Source organism: Myxocyprinus asiaticus, chromosome 10, assembly GCF_019703515.2.
Source record: "Myxocyprinus asiaticus isolate MX2 ecotype Aquarium Trade chromosome 10, UBuf_Myxa_2, whole genome shotgun sequence".
Taxonomy (NCBI): domain Eukaryota; kingdom Metazoa; phylum Chordata; class Actinopteri; order Cypriniformes; family Catostomidae; genus Myxocyprinus; species Myxocyprinus asiaticus.
The window spans coordinates 29,808,547-29,829,094 of NC_059353.1; the positions used below are offsets into that span (position 1 = coordinate 29,808,547).

General features: G+C 37.2%; 1 protein-coding gene across 1 annotated transcript in view; it reads left to right on the top strand.

The window, feature by feature from the left end:
• Positions 1 to 20,548, top strand: part of LOC127447571 (RING finger protein 17-like) — a 79,004-nt gene that overhangs the window by 47,543 nt on the left and 10,913 nt on the right. Inside the window, 14 exon segments of the mRNA XM_051709522.1 lie at positions 2,356 to 2,522; positions 5,699 to 5,834; positions 11,736 to 11,889; positions 11,987 to 12,101; positions 12,283 to 12,398; positions 14,365 to 14,482; positions 14,587 to 14,808; positions 16,901 to 17,048; positions 17,142 to 17,254; positions 17,514 to 17,604; positions 17,717 to 17,829; positions 18,116 to 18,363; positions 19,195 to 19,358; positions 19,499 to 19,618. Coding sequence (XP_051565482.1) covers positions 2,356 to 2,522; positions 5,699 to 5,834; positions 11,736 to 11,889; positions 11,987 to 12,101; positions 12,283 to 12,398; positions 14,365 to 14,482; positions 14,587 to 14,808; positions 16,901 to 17,048; positions 17,142 to 17,254; positions 17,514 to 17,604; positions 17,717 to 17,829; positions 18,116 to 18,363; positions 19,195 to 19,358; positions 19,499 to 19,618 — 2,025 coding nt within the window.

Consider the following 20,548-nt stretch of genomic DNA (forward strand, 5'->3'; position numbering starts at 1 on the left):
GATGTAATACATGGAATTTATGCATTTTTAAAAAGCTAAAATGTGACTAATGATAAACTAATGATGAAATACAATTCGTAAAATTAATAATTTCATAGTGTACCAAGGTCAAATGTAGAATTAACAGCATTAGCTGAGAGATAAGTTTTTCATATGTCAGCAAAGTGGACATTGTAACTGAAATTTAAAAAGCTATGGATAATAGATAACCCACACCAAAGAAAAGACATAGGAAAATGTAAGTTTGTTGCTTCATGAACAACTTATAGGGAAATGCATAATTAAAGGGAAATTTGAAAGCGGCATCACTGTTAAAGCGAAAAAAGAAGCACTGGAACAAACATGTTTCCACAGTTGTGGCAGTTGCTTTTGATTTTGCGAAATATCAAAGAGTGTGAGTAATGGTGCTACTCTCTTCAGCCTTCGTCAAGAGCAGAGATCACAGGCTTAAGCAACAAACGTCTACCACAGGAAATTGGTTCATTCATTCTGTGTTATTGTAATCATACACATGTTTTTATATATGTGTATATGTGAATATTTTTTTACTGTCATTCTATATAGCCTATTTATACAAACATAATACATTTATTTCACATTGGCTACATCAATTTCATGATAATTCACTCCAAATAGTAGGCTAGGTGCTGTTTGTATATTGCTCAAAACCTTTATCTTTGTTGTAATTGGGTTGTTTTCCTTACTAATGTAGATTAATGAAAGCTCCCTTGCTATTTTTAAAAGGTAACTGTCATTATAGTATTTTAAATCATTTACTCGAATGTGACGTTGATTGGGGACAACAGCCGTGGTTCAGATAAGTTGTGATTCACTCTTAAGGCTAATTTATACTTACTGGGTGAACACAGGCTTCGCTTAGTTCACCTACATATGATGACGAAATGCAGTGATGTTTTTGTTCTTCCAAGGTGTTTGTTTGATGAGATTTCTCTTGCATGCGTACATATTTCAAATTCTTCACCCAAGAGATCACGGCTGGTCGAAGAGCATTGATGATTTGTTAAAACTATTCATGGGTGTGGTTTCGACGTGACACTTTTTATTTGCAATTGCTCGTGCCAGCTGAGTAGTTGTTAACTAGGTTACTGTTGTTAAAATGGATAACTTTGAAGCCTGTCTCTCAGAGATTGTGTGGAAGTGTACTTTTTTTTTTACATGATTTGCAACACAAACTCTACAAAGACTGCACGGCCATGACAAATGAGTGGTGAGAGATTTGAGTTTTTAAAAGTGAAAGGGGCCATGACAAGTTCAATAAAGCAAAGAAGCGACACAGCGCTAAAAGCGGTGGTCCACGGAGAGAAAAACCTGCATTATTGGCTTTACTTGTAGCTGCAACAATACGTTAAACACAGTGATTTCAACCTAAACGAACTAATTTAAAAATGATTAAAATGAACGATGGCTTTGTTCGCCTAGGGTGCTTTAGTTCATCCAGGAGAAAAAAGTTCTGCTTCTTCCAAAGTATAAACCAGGCTTTAGGGATTTAGGAGTCCTCATGACAACTTATAAGTTGTCATTGGTTAAGGAGTTACTTTAAGCATTAAAGGAACAGTTCACCTAAAAATGAAATTTCTCTCATCATCACCCTTATGCCATCCTGGATGTGTATGACTTTCTTTCTTCAGCAGAACACAAATGAAGATTTTCAGAAGAATATCTCAGCTCTTTAGATCCATACATTGCAAGTGAATGGGTGCCAATATTTTGAAGCTCCAACAATCACATATGTCTGCATAAAAGTAATCCATATGTCTCCAGTGGTTAAATCCATGTCTTCAGAAGTGATCTGATAGGTGTGGGTGAGAAACAGATCGATATTTAAGTACATTTTTACTATAAATTCTCCTTCCTGCTCAGTCGATCTCCACTTCCACATTTTTCTCCTTGTGTTTTGGTTATTCACATTCATGCTTACGCCCCCTACTGGACAGGGAAAAGAATTTCTCATTTTATGGACCTACAGAGATGAGATATTCTTCTAAAAATCTTAATTTGTGTTCTGCAGAAGAAAGTAAGTCATACACATCTGGGATGAGGGTGTGTAAATGATGAGAGAATTAAAATTTTGGGGGTGAACTATCTCTTTAAGATGCTCAATGAATTAAAATTAGGACTGACATGCCCATAATTATTAAGAGTTGCTCCTAAATTTCAGAGTTAGAGCTACTTTTAGCCTTAAGCTTTTTTTGTGAAAATGGGCCCTGATCTATTACTGTTTTTATGGACAGTTGAAAATTAGTGCTATTCACTGCTGCCCTATAATGAAGCATTTGAGTATTCAAAAGTAGCTTAGTGTTAAGTTCTTAATGTGTGTATTCATGTTTGTTTCAGGTGAGAGGGTGGAGTTCAGAAGCAAGTGAAGAGATGAGGACCCTGTTGGGATCTGAGGCCATGGAGATGCAGGTGTTCAGTACAGATGGAGACTCTCTGTTAGTATATCTGAAGAAACCACCAATGCTGTCAATGAGGGAGTACCTGGTTTTCATGGAACTGGCCAGGTCTGTAATAGTCAAATCTATGTCGGTCAATAGATGAGAAAAATTATTTATGATTTATTCATCACTTTTTTTTAGTAGTTAATGCTGTTTTAAATGTACCTCCTAAATACTGTATATGTTTTATTTTAAAATTTATTTTGTTACATTAAAAAAATTCTTTAAATGCATTAAAGACATGCTACTAAATGTGTTTTATTGATGCCAAAGCAGTCCTTTTTTCCTTAATGATGTTGAGCCTTAAAGGTGTTGTAAGGGATTGTTCTACTTCCACAAGACTGAGCTGTTGGATTAGCCATGCCCCCTCTTTCCAAAACCCCCTACTCCAAAAATACCTAATGAGCTTTGAGACAGACATCATGCAGAAACAGTTGTTAAAAACAACAGCAGCAAAATAGCGCCCTCAACTGACAACTGTTATGAACAACATGACTTAAAAATGGCAGAAAGTCTCAATAATTTGCTGCAACTACAAGACTATGAGAACGTGCAAAATGTTTGACAGGTCGAAAGCATTGTCTGTGGCCCACGGACACATTTTTGTTTGCTGTTTACAGAGTCTAGAGCTGTCACAGAGACAGTTGAGATACTGTATCTTACAACACTTATTTCAGTAATATCTCTCAGGGAGTAGGAACATTTTTTGCATACCTTTCCATGGAAAAAATAGATTACAGCATCTTTAATAATTTAATTCCACTATACAACCAATGCAGATGACTAACAAGTCAAATTCAGATGGAACTTTAACAAAAATAAACTAGTGAGAGCTAGGCTAAAAACAGTTAAGTAATTCCATTGTCATAAGGGTAAATATGTATTTTTAATAAAAATAATGCAGAATATGGTTTCATATTATTCATTGAAATGTTTATAGCCGTTAATCACACACCAGTGTATGACGTAAGGTTAAGGTTATTGATCATCACTGGTGAATTGCTCCAACTCCTGAAATATGCTGAATTTTGATAATATAACACTAGGGGAAAATACCTGATAAAATTTCAAATAAGTGGCCAGAATGTACTGCTTGATACCATCCAGACGGCGGTGACTGGCGTAGCCTAATCGTTAGCAAGGCAGATTACGTTAGCAACTTCATACAGTCTGAGAAAGCCGAACTGCTTGCATTTTTTGCAGCACACACCTGATCGTTTAGATGTAGAACACAGGCTTAATATTGAAAATTACTCAAAAGCTTATCATAGATATTGTGGATTTTTTTATCGTGAGATATATAGAGATCGCTTTATCGCCCAGCCGTTTTATCGCCTATCCCTGTATTCTAACTTTCAACTGCTTGAAATGTCCTAGAAATGCATCGTCAAAACTAGTGAGATACTCATTTGTCTTGCGCAGCTGGAACGCAAGAACGCATTCTGTGATTTCAATGCAAAATGGATTGATGTCGACTGTAAGCTTGTTCAATGATATGGGAATATAACAAACATTATATTGACTTCTAAAACCACTTTTTTTATTGTCTAATCAATGCCTTACTTGTCTGCTACAACAATGCAATATATTTCAATAAAGCAATTATATTTATTATAGGCCCTAATATATTTATAATTCTATTTGTTATGTATAATAATGAGAATTATACTGTTGAAGTCAGAAGTTTACATACACATTAGCCAAATACATTTAAACTCAGTTTTTCACAATTTTTGGCATTTAATTGTAGAAAACATTCCCTGTCTTAGGTCAGTTAAGATCACTATTTTAAGAATGTGAAATGTCAGAATAATAGTAGAGAGAATTATTTATTTCAGTTTTTATTTCTTTCATCACATTCCCAGTGGGTCAGAAGTTTACATACACTTTGTTAGTATTTGGTAGCATTGCCTTTAAATGGTTTAACTTGGGTCAAATGTTTTGGGTAGCCTTCCACAAGCTTTTCACAATAAGTTGCTGGAATTTTGTCCCATTCCTCCAGACAGAACTGGTGTAACTGAGTCAGGTTTGTAGGCCTCCTTGCTCGCACATGCTTTTTCAGTTCTGACCACAAATTTTCCATCGGATTGAGGTCAGGGCTTTGTGATGGCCACTCCAATACCTTGACTTTGTTGTCCTTAAGCCATTTTGCCACAACTTTGAAGGTATGCTTGGGGTCATTGTCCATTTGGAAGATCCATTTGCGACCAAGCTTTAACTTCCTGGCTGATGTCTTGAGATGTTGCTTCAATATATCCACACAATTTTCCTTCCTCATGATGCCATCTATTTTGTGAAGTGCACCAGTCCCTCCTGCAGCAAAGCACCCCCACAACATGATGCAGCCACCCCCATGCTTCACGGTTGGGATGGTGTTCTTCGGCTTGCAAGCCTCACCCTTTTTCCTCCATACATAACTATGGCCAAACAGTTCAATTTTTGTTTCATCAGACCAGAGGGCATTTCTCCAAAAAGTAAGATCTTTGTCCCCATGTGCACTTGCAAACTGTAGTTTGGCTTTGTTACGGCAGTTTTGGAGCAGTGGCGGCTTCCTTTCTGAGCAGCCTTTCAGGTTATGTCGATATAGGACGTGTTTTACTGTGGATATAGATACTTGTCTAGCCGTTTCCTCCAGCATCTTCACAAGGTCCTTTGCTGTTGTTCTGGGATTGATTTGCACTTTTCGCACCAAACTACGTTCATCTCTAGGAGACAGAATGCGTCTCCTTCCCGAACGGTAAGATGGCTGCGTGGTCCCATGGTGTTTATACTTGCATACTATTGTTTGTACAGATGAACGTGGTACCTTCAGGCATTTGGAAATTGCTCCCAAGGATGTACCAGACTTGTGGAGGTCCACAATTGTTTTTCTGATGTCTTGGCTGATTTCTTTTGATTTTCCCATGATGTCAAGCAAAGAGGCGCTGTGTTTTAAAAATTACTTGTGTCAAATTACTTGTGTCCTAAATTTGCCAAAACTATAGTTTACTAATATGAAATCTGTGGAGTGGTTAAAAAATGAGTTTTAATGATTTCAACCTAAGTGTATGTAAACTTCTGACTACAACTGTATATATTTTAAGCCTTTCTCACAAATAAATGATATACAGTATGCGATACATTCTATTAATTAATTGGCATGTAATGAATTTGATTTAAAAAAAAATAAAAAAATAGTTGATAGCCCTAAATAAAATATATGCCCATGAATATGTAATGTCAAATTATTTGTGTGTGTACAGATTCTGCTCTCCTATGGCAGCTCCTAGAGGAAGTGCGTCCCTGTTGTTCTACTCTCCAGTTACCCCCAAACCCAACGTTGAGGTCAACGCTATGGTTTCTCATGTAAACACACCGTCAGACTTCTATATACAACTAGTGGGTATAAACGCACACACACAGTGTCATTTTAAATTGAACAGAATCGTTCACAACACCCAATAATGAGATGAAGTTTTTGACAAACTGCCAAAGATGTCCATCTGAATGTGTTTGACTATAGCAGTGGTTTAAAGGGGATGAATTTAAAGGGGCATCTATTCTGAGAGGGTTAATGGTGCAAACCACAGATATACATGCATAGATGCCGCATATATTATGACAGTGCAGTATTCATAATTTACATGAAATTAGCGAGACTTTTGAATTTCTGATAAGTACAACCATAGATATGAAAACCCTTTCAGTAAATAATGTAAATAAGTCCTACTTGATGCAAAATTCCCGTGACTTCTCTTCAAAAACAGCAATTTTATCACAGCCAACTCCAAATAAAGTTCTCTACAAATAACTATATCATGGCAAACATATTGAAGATTAGCACTGTGGCAGTCAATTTATTGTATGATGAACTGTTTCCAAATATAAAGCAGCTAATGCAGCTCTCTGCTGCATCTGTTCGATAGACTTACATTCAAATAGGTATTCTTGTTAGGATGCACAATGTCCTTGAAGTGCTTAGTGTTTGAATTTAGCTTTTAGAAATGTAAGTACTAGAAAAATCTGGAAAATCTGCATGTTTTCTTGAAAAGTTTTTAAAAGTGCTTAAAAATTAAAACGGAACATTTCTGTACATTTAGCATGCCGGTAAATGCATACATTTTCCACATATCTTTGATTATATTCACGATATGCCCCATTCACAGCACACATATTTGAATCACCACAAAATTGGAAGGGGCCATCTGACTGACATAAAAAAATGATCAACCACAGCAAATTTTTTTCACTTGATGTGTGGGACAGTTAAAAATCTGTGGTCTGTGCTTTTTGTATTGTTGCCAAATGTCAATGTGAATATACAAACCTCTACATTCTGAGTAATCACTCAGATATGCAACCATATTTCGCGCTAGGTGACAGATATGTCTATTATTAGCCACTGGCCAGTAAATTGAGTTGCGTGGTGACTATGAAGTTTAGCACCGACATCATTTCACTGCGTGTTGTGGCATGAGTGCACTCTAAAGGAAATTGACCTTATGTATTGTCTGCATGGAATGTCACCATCGGTTAAGTTGAGCCGTGATATTCCATAGTTGCATTTACATTTAATGTGGTCAACTCTGATTTTGGTTCAACTCTACCACAGACTGTTTCCACAACATTCTCCATTTTAACACATATAAGAGGTAGTAGTCGACCGATATATCGCCGAGGCCGTTAAATCGGCCGTTATTCTGACTTTTTTAATTATCGCATCGGCTGATAAATTTTCCCCTTTGGCCGATTTGTTTCTTGAGGGTGCCAAGAATCGCCTGTTTGCATGTGAAGCAACTGAGACATGTAAACAACCAGTCACAGTTCGTTTTGTTGTTACGTGCCATCATGGTACTAAAACGGTGCAACACCGTCTCATTTAAATGGTCCGCATACCAGAGCTGCGACAGGCACGTTTGAGCTCATAATGTTAAAGTTTTCACCTGTTTCATTCTCCCTCTCTCTCTCTCCTCAACAGTTATCTGTCACTTTTCTAATGATAAAAGGCAAATATAAATAAAACTTCTATTATATACCATCTGCAAATATGCAGATATCTCATTTATCAGATGTAACGAACCTCACGAAAACCCAGCGTTTCCTCCCGTCGAGCGCTCATCTAATATCTTCCTCTGAAGCGCGTATTCCATCAGCCAGAATCAAAACTTCAGGATCAGGATCAAAAGTAACTCTGATTCACAAATCATGACGACAATCTAAACAGGCAATCCAGGCCATCAGGAGATTGCTGCTCGCGCAACCAAAGTCTTTCTAGCAAGTATTTCCATTCATGAAAGTGCAGCTCCTATCTACTTGAATGGAGAAAGACCAAAATCTCCAAAACGGTTGGTCAAGATTACGATCAAAGAACATATTTCAAATCAGCTGTAAAATCTGACAACACTGAGATCATAAATGGTTCTTCTTTACCTCAGATTATGCTAAAAAACTCAATTTTCCCAGCTTTTATGGCTAATGTGCATGCGCGTTCTCGAGTTGATTGACAGGCAATGTCTGTATCTAAAAGATGATTGGCTCTTTTACCTGTAAGATGGGACTTCCTATCTACATCCGTTGACCGTCGGCTGCAGTTGGGCATTTACATTTTTCCCATTCATTTTAATAGAAGTGGCCCTGCTAAATAGTCTCTGGTGCAACTTCAAAGTAAAAATGCTTCACGTGTGCTATAAGTAAATGTCTTATTCACTATGCACTGTATATACAATTGGTTTGATTCTGTATTTTTTCAGAAAATGCGATTGCTAACGTGGACATGCCATCCATGGTTGCTGGACTACTGTGTGTATTGTTATGTTCTTCCTAATATATTAACAATTTCTTCATGTGCAAATAAATTACTACAATTTGATGATTAAACAGAAATCAGAAGAAACTGCTATCTACCATTTTAAAATACAAATGTTTTTTTTTAATAATTTTTTTAATTTTTTTTCTTTTTTTTTAAATTTTTAACAATTTTATGTTTGTTATTTACTATATTAAATTGTGTTATCGGCATTGTATCTGCCTATCGGCAACCCTGCTCTCTGGATATTGGCATCGGCCATTAAAAAAACCCATATCGGTCGACCACTAATTCGAGGTCTGCATGGGGTTTTGGGTCGGGTTTGGTAGTGCTATAGGTTTGGGTTTGTAATTAATGAAAAAATGAACAGACCTACTGAACTTGTTTTGTGCACATGCTCTCACTCACAGAAACACGAACAAATGAGTTAGAGGCTGTTCACACCGAACGTGTTTTTGCTTGCGTCTGCTTTTTTAAAAACATATTAATGTTTTCCTTTGTAAACACATGTTGGATGAACGTCTTAGACTGTTGCACCACGTCTCTCTGTTTCCTCAGCGTCTCGTGCAGCACTGGCACATTTTAAGACACCGAGTCATGTTAAAAAGAACTTCAAGTTTCAAAAACGCGTGTCAAGACACATGCGTTCTATTTCATTCGTTCCGCTGCATCTAGATTGTTTTTAGGTCAGGAGTCACAAAAATATGATGTTCTGAACAAGTTCAGGCTGCAAAGAGGTGACTGTTACATTGTTGAACATTATACCAGATTGTTCTGCACCAAGCAAAGTTTTTTCCCTACTGCTCTAGTGTAATGAGGGGCTGCAGTGCCTTGTTAAAAATGTTTGTTTACAGTTACAATACTGTTACAAATGTTGCCTAAGATGCTTACATTAAATACAGCTTATTGCAACAGTACTTGCTAGGAGAAGAAATTAGGAAGAGAGTAAGCGATTTTGGGTTCGGGTCAGGTTCGGGCTTAAAATCTGACGGTATAATTCGGGCCGGGTAGGTTTGTAATTTGTACGTTTTTAAAAAGCTTAAATATGAATATACACTCACCGACCACTTTATTAGGTACACCTGTACACTTGCTTATTCATGCAATTATCTAATCAGCCACTCATGTGGCAGCAGTGCAACCCAATGTGGTCTTCGGTCGAAATCACTGAGATCATATAGTCCATTGCTTTTCCTGGCTGCTTACCTCTTAACCTCTTAAACATTTGTTAATGGTCCATTCATGCCCTGTTAGAATTACTGTAATTACGATTTTATATACAGGTGCATCTCAATAAATTAGAATGTCGTGGAAAAGTTCATTTATTTCAGTAATTCAACTCAAATTGTGATACTCGTGTATTAAATAAATTCAATGCACACAGACTGAAGTAGTTTAAGTCTTTGGTTCTTTTAATTGTGATGATTTTGGCTCACATTTAACAAAAACCCACCAATTCACTATCTCAAAAAATTAGAATACATCATAAGACCAATAAAAAAAACATTTTTAGTGAATTGTTGGCCTTCTGGAAAGTATGTTAATTTACTGTATATGTACTCAATACTTGGTAGGGGCTCATTTTGCTTTAATTACTGCCTCAATTTGGCGTGGCATGGAGGTGATCAGTTTGTGGCACTGCTGAGGTGGTATGGAAGCCCAGGTTTCTTTGACAGTGGCCTTCAGCTCATCTGCATTTTTTAGTCTCTTGTTTCTCATTTTCCTCTTGACAATACCCCATAGATTCTCTATGGGGTTCAGGTCTGGTGAGTTTGCTGGCCAGTCAAGCACACCAAGACCATGATCATTTAACCAACTTTTGGTGCTTTAGGCAGTGTGGGCAGGTGCCAAATCCTGCTGGAAAATGAAATCAGCATCTTTAAAAAGCTGGTCAGCAGAAGGAAGCATGAAGTGCTCCAAAATTTCTTGGTAAACGGGTGCAGTGACTTTGGTTTTCAAAAAACACAATGGACCAACACCAGCAGATGACATTGCACCCCAAATCATCACAGACTGTGGAAACTTAACACTGGACTTCAAGCAACTTGGGCTATGAGCTTCTCCACCCTTCCTCCAGACTCTAGGACCTTGGTTTCCAAATGAAATACAAAACTTGCTCTCATCTGAAAAGAGGACTTTGGACCACTGGGCAACAGTCCAGTTCTTCTTCTCCTTAGCCCAGGTAAGACGCCTCTGACGTTGTCTTTGGTTCAGGAGTGGCTTAACAAGAGGAATACGACAACTGTAGCCAAATTCCTTGACATGTCTGTGTGTGGTGGCTCTTGATGCCTTGACCCCAGCCTCAGTCCATTCCTTGTGAAGTTCACCCAAATTCTTGAATCGATTTTACTTGACAATCATAAGGCTGCGGTTCTCTCGGTTGGTTGTGCATCTTTTTCTTCCACACTTTTTCCTTCCAATCAACTTTCTGTTAACATGCTTGGATACAGCACTCTGTGAACAGCCAGCTTCTTTGGCAATGAATGTTTGTGGCTTACCCTCCTTGTGAAGGGTGTCAATGATTGTCTTCTGGACAACTGTCAAATCAGCAGTCTTCCCCATGATTGTGTAGCCTAGTGAACCAAACTGAGAGACCATTTTGAAGGCTCAGGAAACCTTTGCAGGTGTTTTGAGCTGATTAGCTGATTGGCATGTCACCATATTCTAATTTTTTGAGATAGTGAATTGGTGGGTTTTTGTTAAATGTGAGCCAAAATCATCACAATTAAAAGAACCAAAGACTTAAACTACTTCAGTCTGTGTGCATTGAATTTATTTAATACACGAGTTTCACAATTTGAGTTGAATTACTGAAATAAATTAACTTTTCCACGACATTCTAATTTATTGAGATGCACCTGTATTTTACATATTGTTCACATCAATTGTAAAACAAGTTGGGAACAATTATATGAAAGCTTTGAGTTCTCTCTCTTCTGTGAAGTTCTTGAAAATGAAAAACTGGTGCAGACAAAAGTACTTGAAAGTCCTTGATTTTCATTCAGTGATGCCTATATGAACACTGCTTAATTGATTGTTCCAAGATGGCGGCGCGGTTGACCAGCCAAATGTGGTATCTGCATATGGATATCCGTGGTGCAAACTATGGTAACAGCTAAAGCACCGCACACTGTCAGCATCCAAATTAAATCACTGCTACAAAAATAGCAAAACTTTAACTATATTAAATTATAGATAAACTAGTCAACCTCACTAATCGACTAGTTGGCTGTTGAATGACTAGTTGATTAGTCGAGCATCATGACCCATTGCTTGCTTGAGTATTATTCAGAATTTCTCCTTTTTTGATACACCGTAGAAAGTAAATCATACGATTTGGAACAAAGTGAGGGTGGGTTAATGATATCAGAAGTTTCATTTTTGGGTGAACTAGCCCTGTAAGCCTCTTGAACTAGTGTTTTCATGCAACTATAGTAGTTGTGCGTTCATGTTGTGTATGAGTGGATTTATAGTGAATGCTTATGAAAATCCAGGTTGAAAATATGGAGTACCTGCTGTTGCATTCGAAGCTTCAGGACTGTTATGGTTCTTCTACACCACACAGTGATTTCCAGATATTCTGCCCTTCACTGTCACAGACCTGTGTCGCTAGCTATGACCAAGAGTGGTGCAGGGTCCAGGTCACAGGTGCGTTAATGTGTGTGTACATGCATATATAACATTGAAACATTTTGTTTAATTCAGTTTGTCTAGACTGAAAGCATTGCCTGTATTTATCTGTCAGGTTTCCCTGGTGGTCAAAGGGTTGAGGTTCGGTATGTGGACTTTGGATACAGAAAGACTCTCTCCGTGAAAGACCTGAGACAGATAAAGGACGAGTTCTTTGCTTTGCCAGAAATGCTAAGGATTGAAAATGCATAAACCAGGTCTTTTTAAGCAGACCTGAATTATCATTGTTTTGGAAATTTTTCAGATTTGACAATATAATTCTCACTTGCTAAAGATATTTCTGTAAACGACAGAGCTTGAGCAGATACAAGTAACCAACTTAAAGATACCTGTCTTGTCCATTTTTTCTCAGGCAGTGTGGTGCAGTCTGTCTGATGTTGACATTTTGGAGGAGACGTGGATTAATGAAGCCAGTGAAGTGTTTAAGGAGCTCACAGAGCAGAAGCTTGTCACTGTGGTGGCACAAAGTAAGACTCTACATTTAAATAAACACACAAAGGCTGTACATACTGAAAGAAATGCCAAATCCATCATTAAGTGAGATTTTATGCGTCGGTCACGTTCAAACTGACGAACACTGGTATTACTGCTGGTTGGACACTAGGTGGTACTATGGGGTAATTTTTGTTAAGCAGGGTTAGGGTTAAGCCTATACAATAAAGCAAGACACCTTGATTTCAAACTTTGAACTTTATTTTTTATTTATTTTAACTAACAATTCAAATGAAACTGGTGCTATTAAATTTTTTTTTTTTTTTTCAACTTTTTTAAAGATGGCTTTACAACAGTTGTTTGGTAAAGAACCTACTTCATCTGTGCATTCTCTATCGGTTGGATATTTCGTTGTCCGGGAAAATACATCATGTGTGTGAATAAATTCATTTTGTTCCCTCCTTCACGATATATCGCAAAATCCAATTACATCGGCAACACCCGGGCTGAGGGATCGGTGAATATTCTTGCTTAAGTGAATTTGCATTGAATTCATTTAAAAAATGAAAAATTTAAATCAAATACATTTCTAAATTCAAATTGCACTTCAAACGAAACAAAAAAGCAATTAAAATAATGAAGTGATCAAAAAAATTATATATATAAAGTAACCACCTTTCCAATTACCGGCTGGCAAGTATCCGTCTAAATGTGCAGACGGAAAATTACTTACACAAATGAAGACATAAAAACAATTATAAATGTAAACATAATAATTATAATGATGATAATAATCACTGAAATATAAATCATAATTCGAGGTAGACGTGTTATTGTATTATTTATGTTTTAATCGGCTGCAGAGTTGCGTTCACAAGGAACTGCTCTGTGGAAATAAAGCGAACTGAACTCAAAGCAACTCCTGAGCTGAGATGTCTGAGGTCATTTGCAGCACTCATAGACGATACTGTTCTTCCAACAACAACAAAAATTCAGAAGACAGAAAAAAAGAAAGAGTGAGAACCTTTTACATGCGCATGTTCCACGAGGCTGCACGCCTCCGTACAAACAGTGCATCATACGTGCGCATAGACGCATATATGTTCTTAATAATATAATAAAGTGTGTTTCTTCAAGCACGTGTCTGTGTGCCGCAGGGCAAATTATTTGTAATATTAATTTGATAATAATAATAATAATTTAATACATTAATGGGAAAACAAGCCAAATTTCGTCTTGACATTGTCAAAGGCATCAGCTATTGGCGATCACTCTGACTATCGTCGATCCCCGAGATCATCGTCTATTAGCACAACCCTACTCCCAAGAAGTAAAGATTTACAGATTGGTGTTTAGCAATCATGCTGGAGAACTGTGGTGCTGAAGAGGCCCATTATGCACATATATTCTGGCAATGCCCGAAAATAAGGGAGGAGGTATGGTATACTATTATTAATGTTTTTACTGTCCAGATGTCAAAGTCATTTTGTGTTCTTTATTTAGGGGATATTCTAGAAGAAATTGAAAAAGCTGACAGATATATGTTTAAGATATTGTTGGCAGCAAATAAAAAGACTAACTTGAAAATGGTACCAAGAATATCCACCTACTAAAGCTCAGTGATTTCAAATAATAGCAGAAGTCACAGAAATGGCAAGGCTCACCTACCTAGTCTGTCCATTTTGTCTATAAAAATACAAATAAAAAATTGTTTTTGAAGTCAGTTTTATTTATTGTTTGAAAAAGATTTATTTAAATATTTAATTATTTGCTTTTGATACATTTGCTTCATTCTAACGTATGACTATTAAAAGTCAATTCTTCAAATGTGTAATAGGCTTATTACACTGGACAATAAGTCAAAAGGACCTTACATTAATTTTATTCAGTAGTTTGTATTTTATATTATAATTTTATTTCATACAAATCAATTTATCATGACATAATTTACCAAGTTTTGAGAATAATGTACTTTATATATTTTTCCTCACCCCTATTAAGAGCTAGTGCCCGCCACTAGTCCAGTGCCTGTGTGTCTGTTGGAGGTCAGCGATGATTGTACTGGAGCAAGTATTAGAGACATACTGGTCAAGAAGGGGGTTGCTGTTTCCAGTAAACAGTAAGTACTGAAAAACACAGTCTGGAATAGCCTTTCTTCCTTCCCCCTCCCCTTTCTTCCTTACCATCCATTTTATTCCATGTTCATTTCTCTGGCTTTTTCAGCACCCAGGTTAAAGACCCCCAGCACTTGGAGGCAACCGTATGGGACCCTCCATTTGAAGAAAAAGTTCTACCTGAGCAGACTCCCCCTCCGGCTTCTGAAGAGCTGCCGGCAAACCTGAGTCTGCCCACCTGTTTAAAAGACCTCAGAGTTCGTGTGACACACGTCACCTCCCCTGGAAACATCTTTGTGCAGCTGCTACAGTTTGATGGCCAGCTAAAGAGGTGCCTGCTTTTCTTAATCCTCAAATTTTGTTTGAATGCTTTGCTTCAATTAATGGCTTGGGTAGACTAGGAAGAGAGTCCTGTTTTAGGAAAGTTATGTTTGCATTGTATATCGAACACAGGAAGCTAGGGCTGTACGATATATTGAATATTAAAATATCGCAAATGTACATATTGTGATATGATTTTAATACAGTAACGTTCAAGGCAATGCAGATAGAAGAGAATAGAGTGGGGGCGTGATTGTCACTTGGTGTATGTGTGTTCAGAAGGGCTGCAAGTAACAATTATTTTGATAATTGATTAAACTTCAGTTATTGTTTTTGATTAATCGGATTAAAAAATGTTTTTTTATTTCCTGTATTTTATTTAAATGTGATTTATTTATTTTGTAAATGAAATTATTAAGGGCGTGAGTATTTGGTTCGATTTACATTACTGAATTCTACTACACAATTTTATATTCTCACAAAACTTTGAACAAAACCTGAATCATCATCATTAATATTATTATTACTTTCAGGACATATGCGAAAAAGTTCCTTTACTTGTAAATCTTAACACATACTGTTCATAAAAGGGTAAAATAATCCATCAGGGATGGAGTGGGACAAAAAAATCAGCCCAGCAGAGGGCAAAATGACACCAGAATAAAATTATTAATAATTCTGCCCAGCTGAAAAAGTTACTGTTACTGTTACATGTTACTGATTACATATATTTTAAGTATTTAAAATTCATATTGTTAGTTTTAAAAAAGTGTAGCCACTCATTACATGTTTCTAAACTATTCTTTTCCAATGGTAGTGAATGCTTATCCAGTAAAATAATGTTTGTCATAGTATAAATTTACTGGTGAGATCAGACATTACATTTGGCATTATCAGGACTATCAAATATCAGGACCCTTAGCATTATTATACATTATATTCAGCATACAGTTTATATAATACAATTGTCAGATTCACTCTCGTGCTGAAAAGTCTCATACTGACTCGCTTGTGGTAAGGACAAACGGTTTTGCGAAATGGAAATACGCGCCTGATTTTGAATTCATAACATGTATACATTACAAAACAAAGAAATTAGCAGTAAAATGTAAGTTATAAACTGGAGAGAAACAAGTCTTAAGCGCATGAAACAGCACAAGCCCTCTTTCAACTCACCTGATGCAGCAACCGCTCCACTATAAACTGTATGATTATTATGATTTTCTTTGTAGTGTTTATAAAGTGGTCTCGTGCGATGGGCATCTTGGGTCGTGTTTTTTAAGCTTCAAATTGTCTCTGTCGATTTTCAAATGAGTTATCATGCAACACATTTTTCAATGGGCTGTAAAGTGACATTGACAGCGCTTCTCCTTGCCCAACGTAAATATCCGACTAATCGATAATGAAATTCGTTGTTGATTTTCATTATCGCTAATAATCAATTTTATCGATTAGTTGTTGCAGCCCTAGCATTCAATGTACAAATGCGCTGATCACGTGAGTGCTGCTCTAGGGCTCGAGATCTTCCCCATTCATTTCTCCATTGTCATTTCAACATAGACATTCGCTTCTGGATATCATGTTTCAAAAGTCCCACATTGAACAAATTTTAAAATTAATATGAAGATGAATTACAGTGTAAAAATTAAATATTTTATAACACTGATTGTTTTAGGATATGCCACAATATGGTCAAATTAACTTTATATTGATATGCTTATAAATAATTGAAGATGAATTTTAATATCTGAAAGCTAAGCTATCAAAGCTAATGGTAAAACTGTACATATTATATGGAGTCTAGGCAATTTGGAACAAAAGACAACTGTGTTTGTGATACCTATAAAAAATTTAAATTTTGAACTCCCAATACCCTTCTGTTTATTTGGAGGGTGGAGGTTCCGATGTCATAGGATTATCGAATCGCATTTTCAAGCAACTTATTGCATATTGCATTTTTCCTCCATATCGTGCAGACCTACAGGGGACCAAAGAAAGTATTTTTTCTACAATAAGTTCCTTTATGTCAGGTTGTAGCTGCCTAGTCGTAATCTTTAGGTGCATTTAAAGTTTGTTACGCCTGAACTTTGCAATGTTTTTAGAATCCATGACCTGCTAAAGAATCACTACTCTAAGTCAGAGCCACAGGAGATGGAGTGGGAAGCAGAGATGTTCTGCGCTGCCAACACCACTGGGGTTTGGGAAAGAGGAAAAGTGTGCAGTTTGTCCTTCAGCAGTGGTGTTGCAGAGGTTAAGTGTGTTGCACACACTTTCATAGATGAATAAGTCTTGAAAAAGTTAAACTTCATGTAATTTCAGTAGTGTGTGTGTGTGTATATGTAGGTTTTGCGTTGTGACTTCGGTAATAAGGTGAAGCTTCACGTGAACAGTCTTAGACCTCTCTGTCCTGATCTGATCGGGTCCTTCTTACTAGAATGTAACCTCTGTGGTATAAGGTAAAACATTTAATATAAGATATTTTTTGGCTACTTTATTACAAACCAGTAAAGAAAGGGTTGGAGATTATAAGGTGGGAGTGTTGAGAAAAGAATGTAGGCGCCACAGCTGAACATGGCCAAAGCATGTGTGCTAACTGCTAGGCCATGGCTCCAACATTATATTTTTTAAATATGTTTTTCTCTGTGAATTTTGTTATTCTCTTTTACTATTATTTTCTTCCCCCTCCACATGCTAATCTTACTCTAACTATATCAGGCCAGCTGGTGGTCTCTCCACATGGACGGCCACAGCGTGTGACTTTATCTCTCACTACTTGACCGGCGCAATGGCCGTAATGACTATAAAGGTTGGAAAGAATGTCAAAGAGTTAAAACACTTGACAAAGATGACAAAGGCACTTAACTCTAGTACAAACCAATCTTTTTGTCCGTGTCTTTGTATGTATTTCCTTCCCTTAGGACAGTTCTTCCGTGCCGGTGCTGGTGTCTTTGTTCTGTTCGAACCGGGCTGGTCAAAACGTCAGTATTGCAGATTTCCTCATCAGTGAAGGCCTTGCACTCAAAGAGAGAAAGTAAGGGCAACAAATGCTGGTGTTGGGTTAGCGAAGTGGCTCTGTGCATACACTGTCTATATAGAAGCTACTTAAGAGAACAGTATCTTTTTACATCTGTAACTCTCAGATGACATATTCATCATTTTATCAGAGCTGCATTTTCTGATACAAAAACAGTGAGGGTTTTTGAATGAACAATCAGGGTGACTGCAAAGAAGTTGAACAGAAGTTTACACTAAATACAACTAAAACTAACTTTAATTAGTTACTCCCCAACACTGCCTAACAGTAAATTGTGTTCTAGTGCTGCTTCCACATCTCAGAAAGCCTTTTCAGAGGAGTGTGTGCTAAGTGAGCAGAACCCTGAACCACAGACAACTAAGAGCCCACCTCAGACTCAGCTGACACCTGCCCCTCGCATCAACCCTCCACCAGAGAGAGTACAGACACATGCCTACCGCCCTCCAGAGCTGCCTCCCTGCAGACACATGCTTATGAGCATTTCGGCCATTTCCAAACAAGGTGTCATTTACGCAATGACACATCAAGCAGGTGTGTGACGTTCTTTCCCCTTTTTTTTTGCAGTTTCTCATTACCTTTTTCACTGCCTCTTTCACCCTAACAATTAAACATTGTTTTTTTTGTTTTGTTTTTATACCTTTTAAGTCTTCTGCATGTAGGGCTGGGAACCGAGAACCTGCGTATAATTTTCATGACTTTCGGTTCCGTTAACGGTTCTCACACATTACATTTTCTGCCGATGCGGGCCTAACAGTGTACTAAAATACAGTGTTTTCTGTAGCAAATTTTGGAGGCAGCACAGCCCTCTACTGAATCTACAGCGTAAAACACGCAGTGTGCCCAGTGTATTGATTCCTGAACTAATGAATCTTATGAGCAAGCTCTTTTGAATCTACAGAGCAAAACCTCCAGCACTTCTGGTATAGTCTGACTCCCGAACAAATTACCCTGAGAAGCAGGTTCTTTTTAGTGGATCAGAAGCACTTATACATCAATCAAAGCTATCACTGAATTCATTTTTACTGATGCGCAAGTTATGAATGTCCAACTCTAAATGAAATAAGAACTGTTGAAATCTCACTAGCCTGAAGGACAACATTAGGCTACATAACACTGTCTAATAGGCATTGTGGGCAGTCATATATTGTTGTTCTCATGGTTGTGACATCAAAAATAATAAGATTTCTGAATGAGATTTTGAGTTCTTAAAAGGTACAACATTTTTGAATAATACATAGTCATGTTTCTGTGATATGTCCCCTTAAAAATTCCCAGTATTGCTGAAGTCATCCCATGTACTCTTGATTATTGTACTACAGCATTTTTTTTTTTTTTTTCATCTGCTTGTGTGTGTGTGTGCAGTGTGTGAATTTGATCACTTAAGTGGGCGGCTGCAGCAGCACATTAGAAGCCTTCCAAGACAGAAGAACTACAACTGGAAAGGAGTTTTGGGCTGTGCTGTCATGGGAACTGATATGTTTTGGTACAGAGGTCAGGTTCTTGAGGTCATTGGAGGACATGTAAAGGTCAGTGTGCTTTCATTGGACTGCACTACTTCTGTGAAGTATACTGAATTTTTCCTGTAATCTCTTATCCTTTAAATAATTGACTTAAAGTCTTGGCTCATTGTTTTGTTTGCAGTTTGTGAAGTGAATGTTTGTTACAGGTCCGATATGTGGATCAGGGACTTGTGGAGAGTATTCCAGTTTGCCACGTGTACCCAGTGGTCCTCTGTGAGGATGTGCCACAGCTCTGTGTGCCCTGTCAGATAAATGGGATCATACCGGTGTGCGCGTGTGTGTGTGTGCTGATTTGAATTTGATCACTTGCAATATAAACTGGGCTACTCAAAATTCTAACTCTTATTTTGGATTTTGCACTTGCATAATGGTTTTCTGTGATGATGAAAATTGTCATGGTCATCCTTGTAGTGCATTCTTAAAGGGTCATGAAACCCCAAAACAAATCTTTTGAGATGTTAAAAGATATATACAGGTTGCACATCATTAAAATAAATTATAGCACTTATTATGTTTATTGTTAAGGGTAAAGTGGTTATTTTTCACTTTTTTTGAGCAGTTTGTTGTTCAGGTTTAAAAAATGAAACATTGAAGCAATGTCATAAAATATGAGGTATATGCGTAGACTCTTGTGGTAGGAAGTAGAGTACACCAGTGATTCCCACCCGGGGGTATGTAAACAGGTTCCAGGGGGTATGCCAAAAGAATTGGATTTTGCCATGTTGAACCAAACAAAAACACAGATATGGCTTAAAATAAAAATAATAGAATATGGGAAGAGTAAAAATGTATATTTTCCAATGAATCTCGATCTTCACTTGAACAATCCCCATATCGATATTTTACTCTATGCAAAGTATGGCACCAAGATCTTCTCACTGTGTGTTGAGAGTAAAGGTTTGGTTTGACTCATCCCATGTAATGTGTGTCTAGGGCTGGGTGATATGGCCAAAAAAAAAATCATATAATTCGATATTGATATTTATCACAATATACATTCACATTTGCACATTGCACAATTTTTTTAATTTCCAAGTGGGCAGAAGAATAGAAGAAAAAAAAAAACCTAAACAGTGAAAATAGTCTATACAAAACTGCATTGGGATCCCAGAGACAGCCAAAGCAGTGGTGTCTGAGGGATCGTCTACCAATCAATCAAGTGCAGTTGGAAATGAATGTTAAAAGAGCATCTGTTC